The 22363-nt window shown below is 43.1% G+C and overlaps 1 protein-coding gene across 5 annotated transcripts in view; it reads left to right on the top strand.

The window, feature by feature from the left end:
• DCLK1 (doublecortin like kinase 1) overlaps positions 1-22363 on the top strand; it is a 287302-nt gene that overhangs the window by 231548 nt on the left and 33391 nt on the right. For all 5 annotated transcript variants that reach the window (XM_037012261.2, XM_037012255.2, XM_073229251.1 and 2 more), the window contains 6 exons: positions 3947-4004; positions 4504-4623; positions 8261-8407; positions 18846-18979; positions 20642-20719; positions 21117-21213. In XM_037012261.2, coding sequence (XP_036868156.2) covers positions 3947-4004; positions 4504-4623; positions 8261-8407; positions 18846-18979; positions 20642-20719; positions 21117-21213 — 634 coding nt within the window. The remainder of the gene's footprint in view (positions 1-3946; positions 4005-4503; positions 4624-8260; positions 8408-18845; positions 18980-20641; positions 20720-21116; positions 21214-22363) is intronic.

The raw sequence follows: 22363 nt of genomic DNA, 5'->3' as shown, positions 1-22363 counted from the left end.
CCTTCTTTCCTTCCTGGCACCTGACAGTCATAGAGCCTGTGCTCAAATTCGAAATAAAACTCCACTCCAGACATGCCAACAGGGCCTCTGGGGTGGCCTGGGGTGGCCTTGCAGAGGAGGCTTTATTATGATTCCTTGGTAAAGAAAGGATCCTGTTTACTGACGCCTTTGTGGGAGTGGGGGGGGTCTTCCTGGCTGTCCTAACCGCCACCAGCATCTGAAGTTGTCACAACTCCACAGCAATGTTTGCAGGCCCTGCTGGCTGAGGCCCACACCAGGCACTTCTGGGGCTGCGAAGAGAGATGAAACACCCCTTCTGCTTGAGAACCTGACCCGTACACCAGGGTTCAGTAAATGCCACAGGAAGGAATGCCTGGGAAGCCATTTTTCCTTTTGCCCACAACCTTTTCAAAAGCCTTGGAAACATAGCAAAGAACACCAACCAAAAACACCTTCATCCGGGGCACCCCAGTCTCCTTGGGCATCTCCTTGGTATCAGCTGCTACTCCCTCCCCTACCTGGAGGGGCCTGAGAATCCCTAAGTCAAACACAACTGCTTTCTCCCAAACATTTTGAGCACAGACATTAACAGTGAGATGCAGTTCAAGCTCGTGAAATTTAGAAATTTCTCTTTAACTGTTCGGGCTCTAGCCTTAGGCCAAACTTACTAGGAAGGGCGCCCCACAAACTGAGTTCCCACAGACGAGGAGGTGGACAAGTCTGTCTTGCTGCTGCTGTTGGGTGGCATCCGAGGGCTCTGCAGTTCTGTTAAAGATCAAGAGAATCATTTCAGCAACAAACGAGCAAATGGCCTGTGTGATCACCAGCCATGCAAGTGTCTAGTATTCTTTCCAATACAATAAATTGTAGATCTCTGAGGGCCAAGGGCTGGGTCTGGCTCACCGTGCTAGTTACTGCTTGCTGAATGATCCCATGGGCACAGCAGCCCCCGGAGTTCAGGGCATCTAATACTTTATTTAACCTTTTATTCCTTGCCAAATGTTTTCATTGACCAACTTGAAGCAAGCCGTTGAATTTTTATTCCTATGGTATACATTTAGTCCTAACACCTGTTTCCAGGCTTATTTTTCAGACTCAGCTACTTTGCTGTAAACATATACTTCCAGTAATTAAGGATTTTATTGTTTTGCCCTCGAGGAATCAAGAGAGAAAACTTGCAGTGTTAATTTTGGCGGTCCTCTGTGGGGCTCATGGTCTGATATAAATATGGCAAAATCTAATTGAGTGTTGAACACTATTGCGTAGGTTCTGGGGGGTGAGCCCACATGGCCCTTTCTCCTCACAGGCTGGAGGGCCACGCAGCCCAGCCTTGCTCGCTATTTCCCTGCAGCAGGAGGCTCAGGCTGTGACCTGATTTTTCCTGGTCCTGGCTGCCAGGGTGCCCACTTGCTCCCTGGGGCTTCTGCTCCTTATCCGTCTGACTGTGGGGGGGATTCAGCTTCCCTGGGTCCCAGGCCAGCCTTTTGCTTTGAGTACTTTAAAGTTCCTCATTCCGGGGAAACGGAGGAGCAAATGCCAAACACAGGGAATGACAGAGCTGAGACATCCCCCTCTTCTCCCAGCACCATCCCATCCATCCGTCCCCCTTTGTGGAGGTGCCAGATGGAAATGCCCACTGCACCCCCGCTGCTGGCTCTGCCCAGGACCTCTGGCTTTCCTCAAAGCAGCCAATCCAGTCGTCCAAATTCCCCTGCCACCAAATGCCATATCTTAAATAAGATGGGAAATGACTCATCTCATGGGCTTGAATCTCAGATCTGCTTTATCGTAACTTTTTAGATTCATGTAAAGCAAAATCCAGACGTTCAGCTTTTAGTTTTCCTCCTGAGTATTTTTAAATTTGCAAAGAAACTCTTCAGAAGCATTGGAGGGTGAAGCTCCTCCGAGGGACCCTGTGATCCTTGTAGGATGTAAGGAATCCCCTTGTATGTGAGTCCTTCCACTTTCTCCTCTGTCTGTTTGCCTGTACATTTTTAATTTCTAATGTTTAATGTTTTGTTTTCCCTCTTAACAAAGGGCTCTTTCTCCAGCCCTCCTGCGTGGCCTTGCTGATGGCCTGGGCTTTACGTGGAGATATCTGGCACCGCAAGCCCTGCCTGCATTTAGCATAGCCGGCCCGTGTTCCTGTGTGATGGCTTCTGCCCTGCATGGGCCTGAAGGATCAGCAAGGCGGAGTGGGAGGGCATCCCTGGCCTTTAGTCGGTTTCTTCATGAGACTGAGGTGGCTCGGTTTCCCCTGGACCCTCCGCTGTGCAGGAGGGCCACCCGGAGGCAGTGAGGTTTCCCTGCCGCCATCTGAAATGCAAAGCCCTCGGTGGTGAATACAGGCTTCAGAGGCATTATTTTATTCTTGTTTGATTCACCGGGTACAGTTGACTCTTGAACGACAGTGGTTGGAACTGTGCAGGTCCACTTACACACAGATTTTTTCAATGAATATATTGGAAAATTTGGAGAGATTGGAGACAATTTGAAAAACGTTTTCCTTTATCTTACTTTAGTGTATGAATACAGTATGTAATGCATATGATATACCAAATATGGGTTAATTCACTGTTTATGCTATCAGAAAGGCTTCTTTCTGGTCAACAGTAGGTTATTAGTAGTTAAGTTTTAAGAGTCAGATTTCGTATACAGATTTTCTACTGTGTGGGGAGTCAACACTCCAACCCCCCCACCGCCAGTTGTTCAAGGGTCACCTGTATAATCATGCCAACCTGGTCCATGTTTATTGAGTGTTTTTGCAAGCTCTCACCATGGAGGTGCCTGGACGTATAGTGGGTGAACCAATCTTAGAAGCAAATGACATGAGTATTTCTTAAACGCTCTTGAAATACTTTGTTACTATCTGACCTCTTAATTTGCTTATAGGCAGATCGGTGTCTTGCTCTAGCGGGAATTAGAAATCTCCCTTCAAGTCTCTATACTGGAGATTTTTTTAAACCCTATTTTAAAATTCGTTCTTCATCAATCTCACTCCCACTGCATGTGTTTGAATCCCTAAAATTGGCTTCTACATGTAGTAGAAAGCTAGGCTGATTCGGTTTCCCACCAGAAATGAAATGTCAGTGCTTATGGAACTGTGGTTTCTTATGGTTATTAAGTATTCATTGCATCCTTCAACAATGGATCTATCCACTTTGGCACTACGGTGTCTTAGAAATGTTAACACAAGTTAGGAAGCTATTCAGAGGTAGCTGCATAAAGCCCTCCCTCCCATCATGGAGGAGGGGCAGGGTTGGCTGGGGTCTGTGTGAAGTAAAGACCCCAGGACTCAAGAGTCCTGATTTTAATGCTGCCATGTGGCTTTGGGAAAGGGAGTTATTAATTGCCACCTCCATTTTATTTCTCTGGAATGAGAGCCCCAAAAGGCCCAAGAGGTCACAGGGAGCTCAGATCATGGTTATATCCCTTTCTATAACCTTGCTAACCTTGAACATACCATCCGTGCATTCTCCAGAGGAACTCAGAGGCTTGCACGCTGAGTCAAAGTCTAGAGTGTGAACTTCTTGAGAGTTTTCAGTGTGACTGTGAGAATCATTGAGAAAATTGTCACAGCTTGTAGAGAACCTCAAGAAAGATTGGGAAGAAGGGGAGAGACTTGCATCCCCTTTATGTCCAGACCATACACTTCCAAGGGAAGGGTGGGGGCAGGGCAACTTAGCAGGAAGAGTTACATGTGGCAGTGGCGATTAGTATGGCAACATTTGCAGCGCACAGTGTTTCTATGATAGCATTTTCCTTGTCTTTACACTTGGCCAACCCTTTACAGTTCACCTATTTCTTTTAAAAAAGGAAAAGAGAGTCTTGTGCAAAATAGTCACACCATGGTACAATATCTGTGGGGTAAGAAATTAATCCTTAACAAGATGATTCAATACATCTGAAAGTAAGTTTGTATTTTAAAAAAACTTTCTCTTTGCAGGTCAACTGCTAGGGAGTATGCTCTGAAAATCATCAAGAAAAGCAAATGTCGAGGCAAAGTATGTATAAGGTTTTCTCTCATGAAAATACAGTGTCCGGGGGGGTAGAAGAAACACATAGATCAGCTCCCAAATAAACTAAGTTCACCCTAGGAGTTGCATTTTGATGGAATAGAATGTTATTACATATTTATTAGAATATAACTTTATTCTATAAATATTCCTGGAATGAAAGTGAATAGAATGATTGGATTTTTTCCCCTTACTTTGTTTGCTTGTTTGTTTTTCTTCCATTACTTTTGTGATTTAAGTTTCATTCCATCCTCCTATATGCAGTTATATTTATCATAACAGGTTCTGAAATTATAAGCGTCATCTAAGGATCTTCAACATCTTTTGGCAATTCTGGACTACCTGAATATCAAAATCAAGATATACTCATTATATTTTACCAAAATACCCCTCCTCTGAGTCTCGAATAGCACAGTTTTATTCATTCGGTTAGCTTCTGTTATGTTTTGATGTGTATATTGATTGAGATAACTTTGCCCTTGACCAGGAGCACATGATCCAGAATGAGGTGTCTATTTTAAGAAGAGTGAAGCACCCCAATATTGTTCTTTTGATCGAAGAGATGGACATGCCCACTGAACTGTATCTTGTCATGGAATTAGTAAAGGTGTGTATTTTGGAAAAAGAAATAAGCCTGTATAAGGCACCCTGCCTTTCTATACCAGACAGCTCTCTCCTTTATTTCCTGCCACCAATATCCAGTCTCTCATTTCTATACATTTGTTCATAATGGTCAAGAGTGTTAACACTAGGATTATACTGCAAGAGTTCAAGTCCCAGCCTTGACCTAAATTAGAAGAATAGTAGTACCTATCAGGAATGTTACTGTGAGCATAAGAGTGATGGCTTTCATCAGTTTTTAAGACACAGGAAGCATTAGATACTGATACAGCTATTGTTATTGTTGTAGTAGCAGTTACTCACTTTTCTATGAACTACATCGAAATGTATGACCTACATAATAGAATATTTTTCTATTATGTTGTGGTCATTATATAATAGAAAAATAGCACAGTCCTAATAATAACATGAATGGTCTGCTGCCTTGCAGTAATATTACAACCTTATCCTGTCACATAAAATTACATTTTTATTCTATTAAATCATAGAGTATAGGAGTGGCTGAATGTTGATAATGGTTGAATCAAAGTGGAAGCTGACTTGTCTGTTCCCTCTACTTCTCTATTTAAAATGTTCAGTAAAATAATTAGAAGTTTTTAAAAATTGAGTGTTTACATTTCATGGAGTTATATTTTTCTCAAGCCTTTTCTATCATGTTAATCTCACTAAAGGTGTAAGTAACTTCTACGTTAGTTGTAAAATACTATAAATTAGTCACACCGCCTTCTGCATCCACCATGGGCACCATCTATGAGAACCTAGGCGTTCCAGGAACCACATCTGGAATCACAGGCCCCAGCTGGTGGCAGAAACCAGTGGAGTGGGGTATTGCCTCTTGTAAAGATTTAAGGTAAAAGAAGCATTTGATAAGCTAATCTTTACTGCATAGAAAAATGTTCATTCTAGGGCCTTTAAACTTTAATTTTCCGATTACTTTACTTTAGATCTGTTGGCAATGTTTTTACCTGGTGGTTATTTATAGATGAAGCATACATTTTTCTCCTTCAAGTTAGGATTTTTTTTCTTTTAATGGGCAGGGGCTTGTTTGTAAGAACACCAGGTGATTGTCATGTTTGAGGCTGAGGGAGCTAAAAATGTTAAACAGTAATTCCAACAAAGAAACAATTTCATTTACTCAGAAGATTTTCCTATTGGCAATTTATTACCAAACAAAGCTTGGTAATTATTAACATTGTAAATTATGCTTTCTGCAGCACCAAACAGTATTTTTACAATAACTCTAAATTTTAGAGCAATTGCTACAAAACACTCCTGTTGCCATTCTGTGTGCTGTTAAAAATTGATTCCCTCCCTGTTTTTGGAGCACTAAGATGAAATTAAATGTGAAGAAGAGACATGGAGGAGGCGAAGGCTTAATTAAGAGTTCAGAACACATTTTGTGGGAAAGCTTAGTCTGATCGTCATTCGTGTGTGTAGCCAGGTAACAACAGCTAAGTGCCACTCGGGAGGTCCTCACTTCACCTGACAGCCTTTCCAAATTCTCTCTGGGTGACCAAGGCAGCCCAATAAGATGAGAGAGTGTCTGCCTCATCCAGCCCTGGGACCCCTCGATTGTGCCATTAGATCAGATTGAGTCTGACCACGGACTGCTGGGAGGCCAGGTCTGGAGGCGTTCCATGCAGGGAAGGCCAATCTCAGGCTTGACTCAAAAGACTCTATACTGTTTCCTATGAGAAATTTAGCAAGGGCCATGCTCCCCAAACCCTGAGTCCAGAGGCGTGCCAAAGAGTGCCTGAAGCTGTAGGATAAACAAGGCCTGTATTCTGGGAAACAGTGAAGTAACGGTTATGAGGAGCGACAGTCCATAAATACGAAGAGCAGCCTTTAGGCTTGGGCCTGCACACGTGTGCACATGCAGACTGCTTGTATGTTCAGAGGAAGGCAGGCCTTGAGGAGGTGGCCCTGCGGCCAGGCCCTGAGAGAGCACAACAGGAGCCAGCCAGACCAAGGAGGTAGTGGGGTTCCCAGGAAGGGGACAGGGTTGGAGGGCAGAGTGAGTTGGGCCTGCTTTGGTGACCAGGCAGGAAGTACCCTACCTGGAGCATAAAGGTGACTGGTCTAGGTCGTGGCAGGAGATGAGGGTGGACAAGGAGGCATGAAGGCTGGGGGCAGAACATGGAGAGCCGTGGGTGAGAAATGCTGGTTTCTTGCTGGGAGGAAGACACTGTCAAGGTGCCATGCAAGAAGGTGAGCGTCTGTGCACCGGATGCTTTGAGTAAAGAGCATGAAGTGGTTCAAGTAGTAAGGCTCTGTGACAGCAATCCAGGCGTGATGCCACAAGAACGTCCACTCGAAAGGTGCACGCATGGCCCCGGGCATGTGTCTGAGGCCTGCCTCACAGGAAGGCTGGGAGGATTTGTTGACTGCTTCGCTAGGATGGAGAAGAAACGAGATTAGGGGCCTGGAGCCCAGGAAGCTGCGGTACCTGGGGAGTCCTTGCCGGTCGCCACAGACAGCCACGCTCCATACGGTGCTCCAGGGGTGGGGTCGCATAGACCACAGCGAGAGCCCCCACTCCTGGACTGGCTTGGAGCGCCCTGCAGACACGCGTAGAGCAGCCCTGCCTCTGAGCGAAACAACACGGAGGGAAGGTGTTCACTTTGGAAACATGTCTGGGCTCAGCTGGGGGATGGCTGGCCCTCTTCTGCAGGCAGTGGGAGGAGCCTCCTGAGTGGACACTGTCCCAGGGGGCCAGGCCAGGTTGTAAGACCTGAAAATTGTTCCCTCCTCCGAGTGCTCGATTGTGGTCTTGCTGTTTACAAAGTCCCTGTCCACGTCAGGCGACAGGTGAACACAACTGGCTATGTGCTCGGCCGCTTGGTGCAGGGTGGGGCCAGCACGATGCAAACATTGCCAGTAAATCAGACCCACATTCTCAGACAGGGTTTAAATCCACAGCACTAAAACTGGAGCCGAAAATCACCCGGTTTCACCAAATAATAAGTGAGCAAGGAACAAGGGAAACAATAAAGGTCAGGTGCATAATAACCCCAGAAAACTTTCTCTGAAATCTCTCCACCCCCCTCCCTCTCTTTGTCTCTCAGCTTTGGAATGACAGGTCCTCATCCTTTTCTCTGTTCCTTATAAAGAAGCACATTATTGAAAGTGAAAACACTACGCCCACCCTGAGGAAGCGAAATCTAGGGAGCGAAGGGAACTGTGTGCGTGTGTGTGTGAGTTTCACAAGGCAGCAGAACATTGCGCGGAAGGCATGGTCCCAGTGTGCCCTGTTTCTCACGTGGGGAGGGTCAGGGTTATGAACTGAAATGTCTGCTGGCAGCTGATCTGAAGCCTCTGCCTGCCTGGGTACCAGCTCTGCCTATGCCCCCGGCTCAGGCCCGTGGGAAGGACCGCGTGTCTCATAGCAGAGCATCCTCACCCTGCCTCTTCCCTGGAGCTCTGGTGGAAATGTGGCCGGCCTTCACAGTGGGCAGAGGAATCACCCACCGTCTGTGGGCCTCTGAGGGGGAAGTGGCAGGGGAGCGCTAGGAACCCAAAGGCCCTGCACACATTCTTCCCTTCGCTTCCAGTGTCTCAGGCGCCTCCGCAGGCGGCCCTGTTGGACCACCTGTTAATGTGCCCGTCCTGTTCTTCCTCCTCAGGGCGGAGACCTCTTTGATGCCATCACTTCCACTAACAAATACACCGAGCGAGACGCCAGTGGGATGCTGTACAACCTGGCCAGTGCCATCAAATACCTGCACAGCCTGAACATCGTCCACCGCGACATCAAGCCGGAGAACCTGCTGGTAAGAGGAATTCCAAAGACAGCTTGAGTTCCAAGCACTCATGAGTGAATATGAATATTTCTCTTTTTCTTTTCTTTCCTGTTTTCTTTGCTTTCTTTTAAAAAAAGATTACTTTGAAGGTTTGTTTCCAGCTGGACTTCCTAACTAGCTGGAAACTAGCCTTTTAAGTTGAGCCTAAGGGTTAATGTGCCATTAGGAGCAAATAAAAGTCGGTGGTGCAGGGGTGGGAATAGAGCTCAGGACATCTAGGGTTGTGCTTAATCCCTTGGGCTAGGCCAAGATCACCGTGGCAGCATTGACACATATATTATTTATCCACAGCACTTTTATGGTAGAAAGTTTTCACTTGGAAAAAGAAAAAAAGGAAGCCTTTTTAGGAATTCTCTTAGTCTCCCAAATTTCCATCCCGATAATATGATCTAAACGCTCAGAGAGTAAATCATAACACAGTGTTAAAGACACCAGCCCCTCAGGATAAAAGAACTGAGATGAAGATTTATTTTAAAAATCAGAGACATTCTTCCCACCCTTTAAGACTGACTATTTGGTTTGCTTTTCACAAACTCCAGATCTCTGGGGAAGCATGGAGAGATCTCCATGCAAACACATGGGGATCCCCTCCTAGTCCAGTTGTTAAGGGGACACAACTGGACAGAATTGAGCAGACAGACTGGGCCCCGGGGAGCTGGTGCTGAGGAGTATGGGAATAACAGAAATTTTGCTGGCTATGCAGGCTGGGATTTTAATGAAATCTAACCCCACCCCTCCACCCCCAACATGCTAGCTGTGCTTTTACTTTAATCCTGAGAGTCATGTATAGTATGTGACTACGGGTTTGTCCACGTCTCCGGAAATCTGGGAATTGAGGATACCCTTTTTTAATCAGTGTTTCTCCAAGGGTGGTCCAAAGACTCCGTGCATCCGAATTACTCCCAGATGCCTGTTGAAAATGCAAATATCTGAGCCTCCCTGCGGCCTGACCAAATCAAAATCTGGTGACTGGTGACAGGGTGCAGATCTGAATTGCAGCAAGCTCCCCAGCACGATGCGAATGAACACGCCAGTTCAAAAGCAGATGAGCCACCCCACTCCCACGACACAGCAATGGCTGATGAGACCTGCCCCTATGGAGAACTGACCTATGTACAGGCCCTGTCCTAAGGGCTTTCCATTCAGCAGCTCATGTGTGCCTCCCAACTCCCCTGTGGGATACATTCTGTTAGGGTCCCATTCCACAGGTAAGGAAACTGGGTGCCTAGAAGTTAAAAGACCTGCCCAAGGCCATAAGAGCTCCTCAGTGCAGGAGCTGAGATCTCAACCAGCTCTGTCCTGCCCCAGAGCCCAAGCTTTTAGCCTCTAAAGTACACAGAGCTGTGAATTAGGGAGAGATGTTTGTTGCGTGCTTCCTTAGTGCCCAGTACCATGCCAGGGGACAGAGAGACATATGCCCTCATGGGGTGGTGTTCAAGTAGGAAAAGTAGGTATTCACGAAATAAACATGCAAGCCATTATCCTGGCATAGCTGCTGGCTAATAAAGGCAGCTGAGGTCAAACAACACAGTTTCAACTTAATTGCACAGCAAATTCCACATCTCCAGCAGCCTAAACATTCTCTTCTGCATGGCTGCCTCCGTAAACTGCAGCAATTTGCTCTGCTCTGCGGTCATTACGCCTGCACCCTGAATTATGTCAGATTGTCTCATGGCAGCAGACTTACAACTGGGCCTTTGTTTAAAAACTTCTCGAAGGCCCGAAAATTCAGTGACTGAAAACGAAAGTTTCATCCCCCTTCCCTTCCCATTCATAGCTCAGTGTTTGTACCCAGTGTTCCCCTTGTTTCTCACCAGAACATTCTGTATTTCTGTAAATGCCATAAATGATTGGTTAGCAATGTACTTTTACTAAAATTACACTTCACAGGATACTTTGAAAGTACAGCGCTCCTTCTAACATATTTTACTATAATTGCCCCCCAAAAAAATTCTACTTCATATACCCAAAAGAAAAAATTCCCTCCTTTTTTCCTTTCTTTTCTACTTCAAGAATGCAAAACACACACACACACACATGCACACACACACGTACATACACCCATCCATTCATAACATAAATTTAAAAAATTTATATGAAAAACTGAAGTCATTCTGCTCCTCCAGTATAGTAATTTGTTATTATAGAAGAGGGTCGGGGCTGGTGAGTTCTGCACGGATCAATCTGTTCTATGATAAATTGGTAGAAGAAGAAAGTAAGTTGAACAGAATTAGAATAACATCACTAACTGAACCTGAGATGTCTGTAGGTGCATGTTCTGTTGACCTTTGTGTGGAAATAAGAGAGAACCGTCACAGGAAGCACTTATTCACATACCCTGGGTATATAGTCAGAGGGGCAGAAGTTTAAAAGTCAGTGTTGCGCTTTGCAATGGGCTGGTCTCATGACCTTGAACAAGTCACTTAACCCCTTGAAGACTCCTTCAAGGGGATTTTACAAAGATAAAGAGATAACATGTAACTCTTAGTTCCCTTCCCTTTTTTGTTCCTCTCTTATTTGCAATAAAAATGAAATTACCCCTAAAAATAAAACTGTTTAACAATAATTCTATGTTGTAAAAATCATCTTTCATCTTTTTTTGACACTGCTTTTAAAATTTTACGATTTGCCCATTATGGCTTTGCCATGTTGTGGCAAAATGTCGAGCTATAGACTATTTTTGAAAAGTCCTATGATAAATGTAATGTTAATAATTTGAATCCATTCTCTTAGTTCAGGGAAATTTACCAGATAAGTGAAAAGGCCTCATTGCACACTCTGCATTGCTGTCTTATTAAGAGGCATCAAAAAAGCCTCCATTGTTAGACTACTGACTAGGTTTTTGCTAGCTAAGTGTTTAATGTTTGTTAAAACTAGCAAAGTGTTTTTTATAAATGTCTAATTCAACTATAGATTGCATTTTATGTAGTATTGTATATGAAGAACTTTTAGAGTTTTTGTTTTTAATTCTTATAGAACAATATAAAACCATTATAGCTTGGCCTTAAGCATCTATATTGATCATATGAATAATTTGTTCAAGTCTATGTTTAACTGGGTCACGTCAAAACATTTTAAGGAGAAAATATGGTTTGATTTATACTGATGTGTCCAGCCACATTTTAGGTGAAAATTGGGAACTGATCCAATATAAACACCTCTTTTAATTTCATTATTGCATAATTATTGAGTTTGTTGATTTCACAAGTTAATCATGCCAATGAGTTTATATAGTTCTTTTGCTTTGTCAGCCTGGTGCTTAGTGATCATATGGGTGAATGACAGGTGGAAGAAAGGGCAGAGGAGAGGAGAGAGTGGCTGTATGAATATTTGCTCAAAGAAGAGACGACAGACACATGACAGGTCCCAGCCATTTCTGAACTCCTCTGTTACGCAGAGGACTCCCACTAGCTTCAGTCCAATCACCACCGGGCCGGGAGAGAAAGTTCACCGCTTCCCAACTGCACTTATGCCTGGGACCGGCTTTGTGTGTGTGTGCTATGACAGTTTATGGCCAAAAGGAACCATTTGCTTTTAAAAAAAACAACCACCTTCATTTTATGTGAGTCACCACTAGATGGCAGGCTTGTACCCTTAAGAGCAAAAATCAGGGGTGGGCTGTTTCAACCAGGGAGTCAGGAGGCATTTTTTAATGTACACACAGATACCACCACATCCTTAGGAAAATTGAAGACTTTACTGACAAAAAATATAACTTAAGTCACTAGTTTTTATTAGACTCCAGAAATAAACATGATAACTTTCTTGCAATAAAAAAGTTTATGTGCAACACTGTTTCCTTCCAAACTCCTCAGTACTCTCTGGGGGAAAACAGCTTCTCAGAGAAACTACCTCTCTTGGTCAGAAATTTTCTTTTAGAAACTCTGTCAGGTGTCGGTGCCTGCTCCTAGCTGCCCACCAAAATGGCATGGGAAGCCCATGATCCCTACTTCCATTCTCTAGCAATTTCTAGCAGTAAGCGTTCCTGTTCTCTCCACGTGCTGATGTGTTCGAGCTCTTCTTAGTTTCCAGTTCAAGCTGATGCCATGCTCACAAGATAACGGATTCCCTTCTGCCTTATCCCAATTCCAAAGTGAGTCCACTTTGTGATAGGCTAGCTAACAATACATGGTTTCCATGTCGTTTTCATGATTGTGGCTGAAAAGCAATAATGGCAAATCTTGGCCTGAGCAAGTCAAAGGCTGTTAGCTGACTGTGTTCAGTGTGAGCCTCATTGTGACGTGACCGCTAAAAATACTAATGTGCCTGTAGAACTCCTTGCGCTGAAAGGGTATTTCCATCAAGAGAATCCTCTGCCCTGCCCATGCCACATGACCACTGTGGTGAGGGACCTGAACGCATCACATCAGGGGCCTGGAGGTTAGCCCGCCGGAGGGATGGCGAAGGTGGAGTGCAGAAGCTCTATCAAATATACGAAAGGTTGCCACATGGAAGATGGCAACAGTTTTTTTGTGCCGTATTTGTGAGCACTGGGCTCAAACTAAAGAGAGGACATCACGGGGCAGAAGATTTGAGATTGACATAATATGAAACTCCCTAACAATTACACCTGTTTGAAAATTAAATGGCCTTTGTGACAGGTAGCTTCTGGTCATTGAAAATGTCCAGTCAGAAACTGAATGATCATGTTTTGTAGGTGTTTCAAAAAATAGTTCCACTTTTTGAATTTGGATAACAGGTAAGGGGAAATAGAAGGCAAACATTATTTAGTGGAGTGAAGTGCCAGTGCCTCTGCTGACCACGTAGCAAAGGCTCTTCTCCAAGGACCTATGATTCCATCAGTGAGGTGAAGACAGGGAATAAAGGTATGGTGGGTCGCGTTGCCTCGGTCGATCTGCGTTTGCTCTACCTCTCATTAAGGACTTAAATAATGTCACTCATTTCATTTAAAATGACTTGGTCTTAATGGACCAGCAAAGATGAATGATTATTATATAGTGTCGGCAAACTTACAAGGATACCGGTCACCTCGTACGTGTTGGTGCAAAGTGGATAAAAACTCTCTGAAAGGTAATTTGGTAATAAAGAACTGAAGACCTAACCGGTATGTTTACCCTGTGACCAAGCAATTATGGGAATGGAACCTCAAGTGCTGGCTCTGCTACTTATTAGTGAGTAACCCTGGGCAAGTTACTGAACATCTGTAAGACTCAATCTTCTTGTCTGCCAACTAATCTTGAGATTAGGTGAGAGGGTTGTCGGGAAGAGTAAATGGGACAGTGGTGCAGAGTTCCCAGGACGGTGCCTGGCGTATCCTGTGCACGGTGGTAGTGACAGTAGGTGTTGGGGTTATCGTGGTGCGTCCATACAATGGAATATCCAGCAGTCACTGAAATTCATGTTGAAGATACACACTTACTCGCTTGGGAAACAGGCAGGATATATAGTCCAGTAGAAAAAGAAAAGCAGGAAAAAGAAAGTTCCAGAAGTCCATACCCCAAAATGTTAACAATGATTATTTCTAGGTATCAAGATTATGGATGAGTTTAATTCCTTTCCCTCTATAATTCTCTGTCTTTTCTAATTTTCTAAATTTCCTACAGTGACATATTGGACATTTGTATGACAAAATGTAATACAATTTTTTTTAATTGCAACAACATTGACTTCCCACAATTGTAGCAAAATCCTAGATGTATGATTGCTAACAAAATCCGGAATGTACGTGTTTCGTGTATCTCGCTGCAGCTGCATAGATCTTCTTTTCATATAGTTTCATGACTATCTTTAAGTGAGGATGAGAACTAGGTATCCTGGAGTTTTCATTCTTTTTTCCATCTTCCTGGTTATATCTGGTGTAATATTTTGAAAAGCTATTTTATTTTTTTCCTCTAATATTTTACCCCCTTCTGACTTCTGTCCAAATTCTACTATTTTTATTATGTCACTTAACTGTTGATTTCATGAACTTTTTATATGTGAATATGAAATAGATTTGGTTTTTTAAGAATCAATTTTTTTCCGGGAGATTTAAACTGTGTGGACCACAAAGTGCATTTTGTAAAATAATTCCCTGCACTGGTGTTGTTATACTTCACTTTTAAAGATTACAGATTTAAATTTAATTCATTTTCCTTAAAAAGGATCAGAAAGATAATATACCAGGTCTGGAGGAAAATCAATGTCTTTTTAATGGGATACCGTATTTGTTAAAAATCAAATGGACTTTTCTCATGGCTTTGTCGATTTCATCCACTTTTGTTCAATTCTTTTTGGTGAAATAATTTTTAGTACCTATTGAGCTGCTCTGTGAGGAATATTTCAGTGGTTACTAATGATTCATTAGCTAGCATTTTAACATAGTTATTCTTAAATTCATAGCAACATTAAAAATTATGTTTGTTCTGACACATCTGTTATATTAGTTCTCTATTATGGGAATCTCAGAAACCTCGTGACTGGGTTCAGGTTATCTGTGAATTTTCATATTATTTTATGGCCACCAGCTGCATTTTATGACTATATATTAAATCTTCATTTTTTCAAATGACTTTTCCAAACAGTCTCAATTTCTCATCCAAGGGAAATCAGTCATATGCCTAAGCATCTACTGTTCAGCAATTATAGCTACTGCAAAAACCCCAAATAAAGGAAAAAGAAACAAAACTAAAATTCATCTTTAAAAAAGAAAAATGTCATGCACAATGCCAGCAATGCCAGAAACCTAATACCTGACCTTTCACTCTGTCTATTCTTGGTAGAACATGCCTTCAGCTCTTAATTGGAAACTTTTTCATAATTGTTGCCATTTAGCACATTTACTCTGTCAAATCCTGGGATGTCTTTATAGCCATATAATAAACCCTAGAGAACAACTTCTCTGACTGTAGCCATCTGCAGTGATCACAGGAGTAGCTTACAAAATACTGACAGTCTTTATGGTAATAGGGTACATATGGCAGGCCACAATTACGTGTAGCTGCATTCAATTAGTGTTGTACAATTACACAGTTTTATTGCTTAGTTAAAACAGTGAAAGCACTACATACTGGTAATTTGCACTAATCCCCGTCTCTTTAATAGCCCCTCAGTGTTTAAAGTGTGGGGGAACATCTATAGTATTTAAAGGGCCTGGGATGAACATTAAATTATATCTCGTGTTGTGAATGCTCTTTGATTGACAGTTAATGTCCTCCCACCTCACGTGTGGGTCGTGTTTTATGGAAGCTTTAAAGTACAGTTACGGTAAGAAGTTCTTCCGCCAGGATGCCTCTTGCTGGATCAGGCTGTACTTACAGCCTCCTAATATCCTTTCTGAAAGATGGTCAGGGTGAGGAGACCCGCAGAGGAACGAAGTCAGAATCGATTCAGAGAGTGGCTTACGCCACGGATTCAGCATTTGAAACGTGAACTTGTTAGAAGCTTTTCCGAGTCCTAACTTTTAATTAAAAACTTAGTTCGAAGTGGATTTATAGCTGCCATTTGGGAAAATACTTTCGGGAGATGCTTCTGCAAGGATGTGTGCAGATGCATTTAGCAATCTGTGATTTTAACAGAGTTTTAATTACATTTTTAAATGGCCTCTCTCATGCCCTTCTGTATCTGAGCATAGCGCGGGTTGCAGTGGGTGCTAATGTGAGGCCGCAAGTGATGTGGGCTCGGTGTACGCTTAGGAAAGGCACACCCCCACCAGAGGAGAGGAAACGCTGGCGTATATTTTTCTGTATCCTTCCAAAGTGTTGACAGAGAAAAACTCAAATAAACCTTGTTTCCTGCCCTGCCTGACAGTTAAGTTAAAGCAGAATTCCAAACTAGAGACTTGGGCATTCATTCACCTGCAAAAACATTTTGCTGAGGCATTTCTAGTGTTCTTGGGTCTAGAAATGTTTTCAGTTACATGGTGTAGGCTTGTGTCTCTAAGCTCTTATTGTCTCTCATAAACATCACAAAAATGTTCAAGAAAACTATTAAATGGTTTTCAAAGCAAAAATTAGGGACCTTGTAGAAGTGATTAAAGAGATAAAAAGAACATTAAAATGATAGATCCTATGCATTTTATTTAAATGGTGTCAGTGTATTTAAAAAAGCATTATTTTAGGTTATCCTCATTTTCTTTATTTTAGGTAAGGTTTTTTTAAGTTCTTTTTTTCTTAGCAAGACTTTGAGCTTTATTGCTCAGATGTATTAAATATAATTGGCATATGTCTGTACATGTAATGGGTTTCCTATTAAAAGGCAAATGCTCAAAAACAAAACCTTTGCTCATGTAAGAGAATTACATGGTCATATTCAGAACCAAAATGTGATTTACGACTGGGTCTGCCGACATCTGGTTTTGTCCAACCTCTGCATCAAGTTAGGTGATTGTAGGTCGTATGTTTAGAAGAAAGCCGCAGAATTCCTGGTCAAATGGAGTCATGTAAAATGAAATCTGCACAACCTCACAAAGCAGGCACCAAAAATTTTTGGACCTCACAGAACATCAAAATGAGAGGTTATTCTGTGTTTTGGAAAGGTTATTGGTAACAAAATAGGATTAAGGAAGTAAACAATTCTGCTCAGGGAAATAAACTAAATGATCTACCTGAAGTTTCCATCTCAGATTTCCTTTCATGAAAAACATTTGCCTGTCATCTGCGTGAGCAGAGTGGCTGATGCCTAAGACTGCAGTTGAGAGATTTCTTTTGCCTGAGAACATTTAGGCTGGGGACAGTCTTGTATTTTGCAGCTCTGACTCAACTTTGTTCATGCTGAGCAGGGGGCTGAACAGACGCTTATTAAGGCAGGTAGGACAGTGTCCGTCTCAGATGACAGTTGGCCTGAGCCACATCTGTGAGGGATGTATGGCGATCTTTGCCCTGACAACCCTTTGTAGGTGACCCCACAAGCCTCTGAATGCCTGCCTGACAGCCGCCCAAAGTTGATCACAGTCACCTTAGGGAGAGAACTCCGTGTTCTGAGTTTGAGAAAATCTAAAAGAGTATTTCCTGCCCAGAAAAGACACCGGTTTCTCCAGAGAGAAGTATCTGACGGCCTTTGCCAAAACGTTAGGCCCAAATCATCATTGCCGATACTGCAGCTTAGCTGGCCAAACATCGGCACTTTATGCTGCAGAGAAGTGAGAAGTTTATCTGTTTTTTCAAAGAAAGACAGACCAGGAGTGGCGGCCCTCCTGATGGGTGGAGGTGTGCCTTGTTGTGCAAGAGGCTCAAACCGCTTTAGCAGGTATAGGCGATCACAGAGCAGTGACAGAGCATGCAGGCTTCATCTTGCTAAATGCATTATTTGCCTGAACCTGGAACACCTCGCCATTTCTTTAAGGCATCGCCTGGGGACCGTCTCTGCTGGGAATACTACTAGCCTTTTACCGTGCTTCTCTGTCTTATCTAGTCCAGTGCAGGGCCCTGAATTAGGATTCAGAATGCCCTTTGATCTTTTCTTTGAAATAGTAGAAGTTGTTTGGGATGCTTTTTAGAGCAAAGCCATTGGGTTTGATCATGGACTGGAATTAAGCAGTATGCATACTTGTCTATGGCCACATGCATCCGTTTCTTGATTTGTTGGGTGAATGACTGGAGACTTTTACTGCCTTAATAAGGAAACCTGGACAGACGGCTGATTCTGCACCTGATAAATCTTTCCAAATTACCACAGGTGAAATGAAATGTTAATATCCCTTTCAATTATTAATAACAAGATGTAAATAGATTTTGTTGGAAATGTGGGGCACTGAAAATTAAGTATTTTAATATATGTGTAATATTTTTGTAGTATGTATATATTAAAATACACACATTTGATTATGTGCAGTCTATTATTTTAATATATGTGAAGTATATGTCTTAATATATACTAAAGAACCACATTTTAAACCTTTTCAAATATTAAAATGAAGGGGTAATTATTTTCCTAAACTGGAGATACTACACTAGACATTGTCTTTATTTCACTGTGTCCTACAATCCAATTTTAATTGTAGAAAACATGAAATACAGATAAACAAAAGGAAAAAAATCTTCTATAATCCTGCCTCCCAGAGACAGTTAAGCCAACACTGTTCTCATATTTTTCTTCATAGATTTTTTTCTATAATAGACATTTTATGTAAACCAGTCTGAAATCTGCTGTCTTTGCTTCCGAAGCATAATTCATTTAAAAAAACATAAACCCACGTGACCGTTTAACAGTCATGTAGCACCCCATTGTATGAATGTACCATAATTTATCTAACGCATTTCCATTTGCTGGTTGTTCATTTGCTGGTGTTTCTAATTCTGTAAAAATCTAAAGAAAGATAATTGTGCATGTAGACCCTTGCATAATCGCCTGATATCTTTTGACTTTATGATAAGCACATTTAATCCGAAGCCCAGTGCCTCTCGTTTCTTTAGGAAAGATCTTTTGTGGTTTGGTTGTAAGGCGATTTCACTTTTTATGTTGACTCCAGGTGTACGAACACCAGGATGGCAGCAAATCCCTGAAGCTGGGTGACTTTGGACTGGCCACCATTGTAGACGGACCCCTGTATACAGTCTGTGGCACCCCGACATACGTGGCTCCAGAAATCATCGCAGAGACTGGGTAAATGCTTCTTGTGTGAGCTGGGCTTGCATCGAACTAGTCCGCCTCAAAAAGAGGCGAAATAATTCTGCTCTGCCCCATCCGGACGGAATTAGCTACCAGATTTCTTTCACTCTTTTTTTTTTTTTAACTTTAAAGTGCAAGCTATTTTCTCTGTTTTCCCAATCAAGTTGCCAATTACCACAACCTTGTTTAAGGCTTCCATTTGGCCTTTGTTAAAGGTAGAACAGCAGTTATTAACCCCAGAGTAAAAAATGTTGGGACTAACAGAAACATACAGTGATGGTAATGAACTTGCTTTTGGAGATAAAAGAAACAGACACGGCTGTGCGGTGTCTACAGTCCCTGTGGTCATTTCCCTCAGGTGTCCTTCTCCAGCCCCGGTCCTGTTTGGATTCTCTTGGCACTCCCTAGATTATCTGTGAAGTACAAACACCCTTAGGCATCGGGACCACGGGGAATTCTTTGGTTTCTGTGTGCAGCAGTATCAGATGAATGAAAATCTCTAGAACTGGGGGAGAAGGCTGGGTAGCCTAATGATTACTAAGGACCTACCCTATACCCGGCCCCATTCTTCCGTTGGAGGTCATGATTCCCATTTTGTACGTGAATAATCTCAGGCTCTGATGGTTGAATGTCATGTAAGTTTATGACTCGACAGTTTATGACTCGACAGCAGCTGAGGCAGGATTTGAACTCAGGTCTGTGTGAGTAAAACGGCTTTTTCCCTAAAGAGCCCTATTTCTTCCCAAGGGTCATAGGCAGTGTTCTGAAGCACTATACTTAGGCAGAACGATGGGGAAAGGTGGGGCAGCGAGCAGGGACAGTCCTGCTTTTTTCTCCCATTAGCAGCCCCAAGCCACACCTTACAGCCTCACAGTCCTCCGCTGGGAACTGTTGGGGGTAGTTTTTCTGTTTGTACCATAGACCAGAAAGGCTACATACAGAAGGGGGCCCAGTAGGGAAATCCCTAAGGTGAGATAATGGGGACTTGCAGCCACACCTGACCTCCCTTGGGGACTGCCTCAAGCAAAGCTATGTGTTCCCCAGTGAGAGCTCCGGCCCCTGCTGGGAGGGCTGCTGTGGGATAGGAAGGGGGTTTGGATGGGCTTGAAGGCCTTGGTTGGAACCCAGCTCTGCCACTGACTAACTGGGTGACCTTGAGCAAAATTATTTACCCTTCTGAACCTTAGTGGTCTCATCTGCAAAATAGGCAGTAATACCCCATACAACTTAGAGAATAGTTGGGAAAACAGAATAAGATAATGTATGCCAATGCTTTATGCATTGGAAAATGGCCTATGTGTGATCATTATTTCAAAACATTAGAGAGTTTGTCTCAAGGACGCTTTTTATTATCTTGACATTGATGTGACCGTCAGAAACCTTTTTGGCTGAAACCCTTCCCTTACTACTGTTTGGGTATGAGCCTACGCATGCATTACTTTGATTTTTATTCATGTGCTTTAGATCATCTCTTGTTCTTAAAATTATTCTTCCCTTGAGTTGTGTTGAGCAGGTGGGTTTTGGTTGGGTGTATGTTGTGGGGATTATGGCTTTGGTTTGGTTTGGGGCTCAGAAGGGAAGAGCCATCTCTTTCGCCACACCCCATCGTTTGTCCTGCTCTGACTTTGCAAACTCTGACGCCACTTGCTTTTCCAGATACGGCCTCAAGGTGGACATCTGGGCCGCCGGCGTCATCACGTACATCCTGCTGTGTGGTTTCCCTCCGTTCCGTGGGTAAGGGCAAGCGGCCTCTCGTTCAGCACCAACAAGGCATTTCTCTCTTTTCCGAGTGACCCGTTTGGCCTCCTTGTGGGAAGAAGCCTGCAGCAGGAAAAGGACATAATAAGAACTTGACTTGCAGTGCCCGTTATTTTTTTTTTTCATGTTGTGCATGCTTATTTATATGCCTGCCATAAATCTTCCTCATATAATTTAAAAACTCATTCTTTCTTAATTTACCAAAACAGTTCCATATTGACATTTTGAATTGCTTAGAAAACACATATTTTACACATTTGAGGGGGAAGGAAGGGCTCCAATGCATGAGAAGAAAAAGGCAAACCCCGAGTGGACACTTTAGTGCTGTTTTGTTTTTATTTTTCCATGTTTTTGTCTTTGTTCACCGAAACAGAAGTGGAGATGACCAGGAGGTGCTTTTTGATCAGATTTTGATGGGACAAGTGGACTTCCCTTCTCCATACTGGGATAATGTCTCTGATTCTGCGAAGGTAGGTGTCCGGTGCCTTCCTCCTTGTGTCTTAACGCAGTTATCGAGGCTGACCCACTGTGTGCAGAGAGACTGATGATATCGCACATGTGATCGCTGTCCACGTTTTAGTTGCCCTTACTAGGTTTCGCAAGGCTTCGCAGGCCTTGGGTCGTCCGTTCATAGCCATCCCAGTGCTTCCTGCCTCCCTGCTGGCCCTCCAGTTACCCCACTGTGGCCTCTTGGTCAGCCCCACCCACCCCCAGCTGGAGCCCACCCTCAAACTCTACACAGATCATCGCTTCGACTCTCTCAGGTCTTGAGTGAACGTCCTCTTCTCAGTGAAGCGTTACCAGGCCACCCTGTTTCCAATCACAGCTCTAAAACCCTACCTGGCTCACCTTGTCTTCCTAATATACTTTCTTTTTCTTCAGAGCACTCGCACCCCTGTGTCCATCTGTTCTACCATCTAACTGTCTTTCTATACCTAACTCCCTGTCTGGATGGATAGGTGTAGATTAGCTGGATACATCTCATCGGCCACAGTTTATTTCCCCACTAGAACGCAAGTTCCATCAAGACATGGATTTTTTGTCTGTTTTATTCATTGCTGAGTCATCGGTGCTGCCCACACGGTGACCAGAAAATAACTGGTTCTCAACATGTATTAAGTGAATGAATGAATAAATGACTGAGTGAAACCATGAACCAATCAGAGTGGAGGGAACTCGACACAGTTTGAAATGATCAAGAAAGACATTGTGAGGGGGAAGCTGATTTAACTTGGCCCTTGAATGACAGCCAGGATTTAGAGGCACAGGAGAGCAAGGCATATGGTTTTTGTCCCACTAAACTAAAAGATCAACCTCTAAGAAAGCTGTAAAAATCTTAAACTAAGACATCATAGACCTTGAGATAAGGAAACTTTCTAATTCATCCCTTAAACTCAAGTCTCCAAGCATTGACTTAAATTTTTGAAATACTGGTGCTGAGAAATAATTACCTTTTGACTCTTCATGTATCTGACCTACCTTTTGCTGCATCTTGAGTATGAGCTCAGCATAAAAGCTGGCCCCTTAGGCCCGGCCACTTCCCTTAGAGTGACGCACATCGGGGCCAAGTCGCCCACTTTCTCCATCTGTCCAGGAATCTACCTCTGGGCTGGGAAAATG

The sequence above is a fragment of the Manis javanica genome, chromosome 1, assembly GCF_040802235.1.
Source record: "Manis javanica isolate MJ-LG chromosome 1, MJ_LKY, whole genome shotgun sequence".
Lineage (NCBI taxonomy): Eukaryota > Metazoa > Chordata > Mammalia > Pholidota > Manidae > Manis > Manis javanica.
Note: the sequence above shows the minus strand (reverse complement) of the source record. Positions and strands in the feature narration are given on the sequence as shown.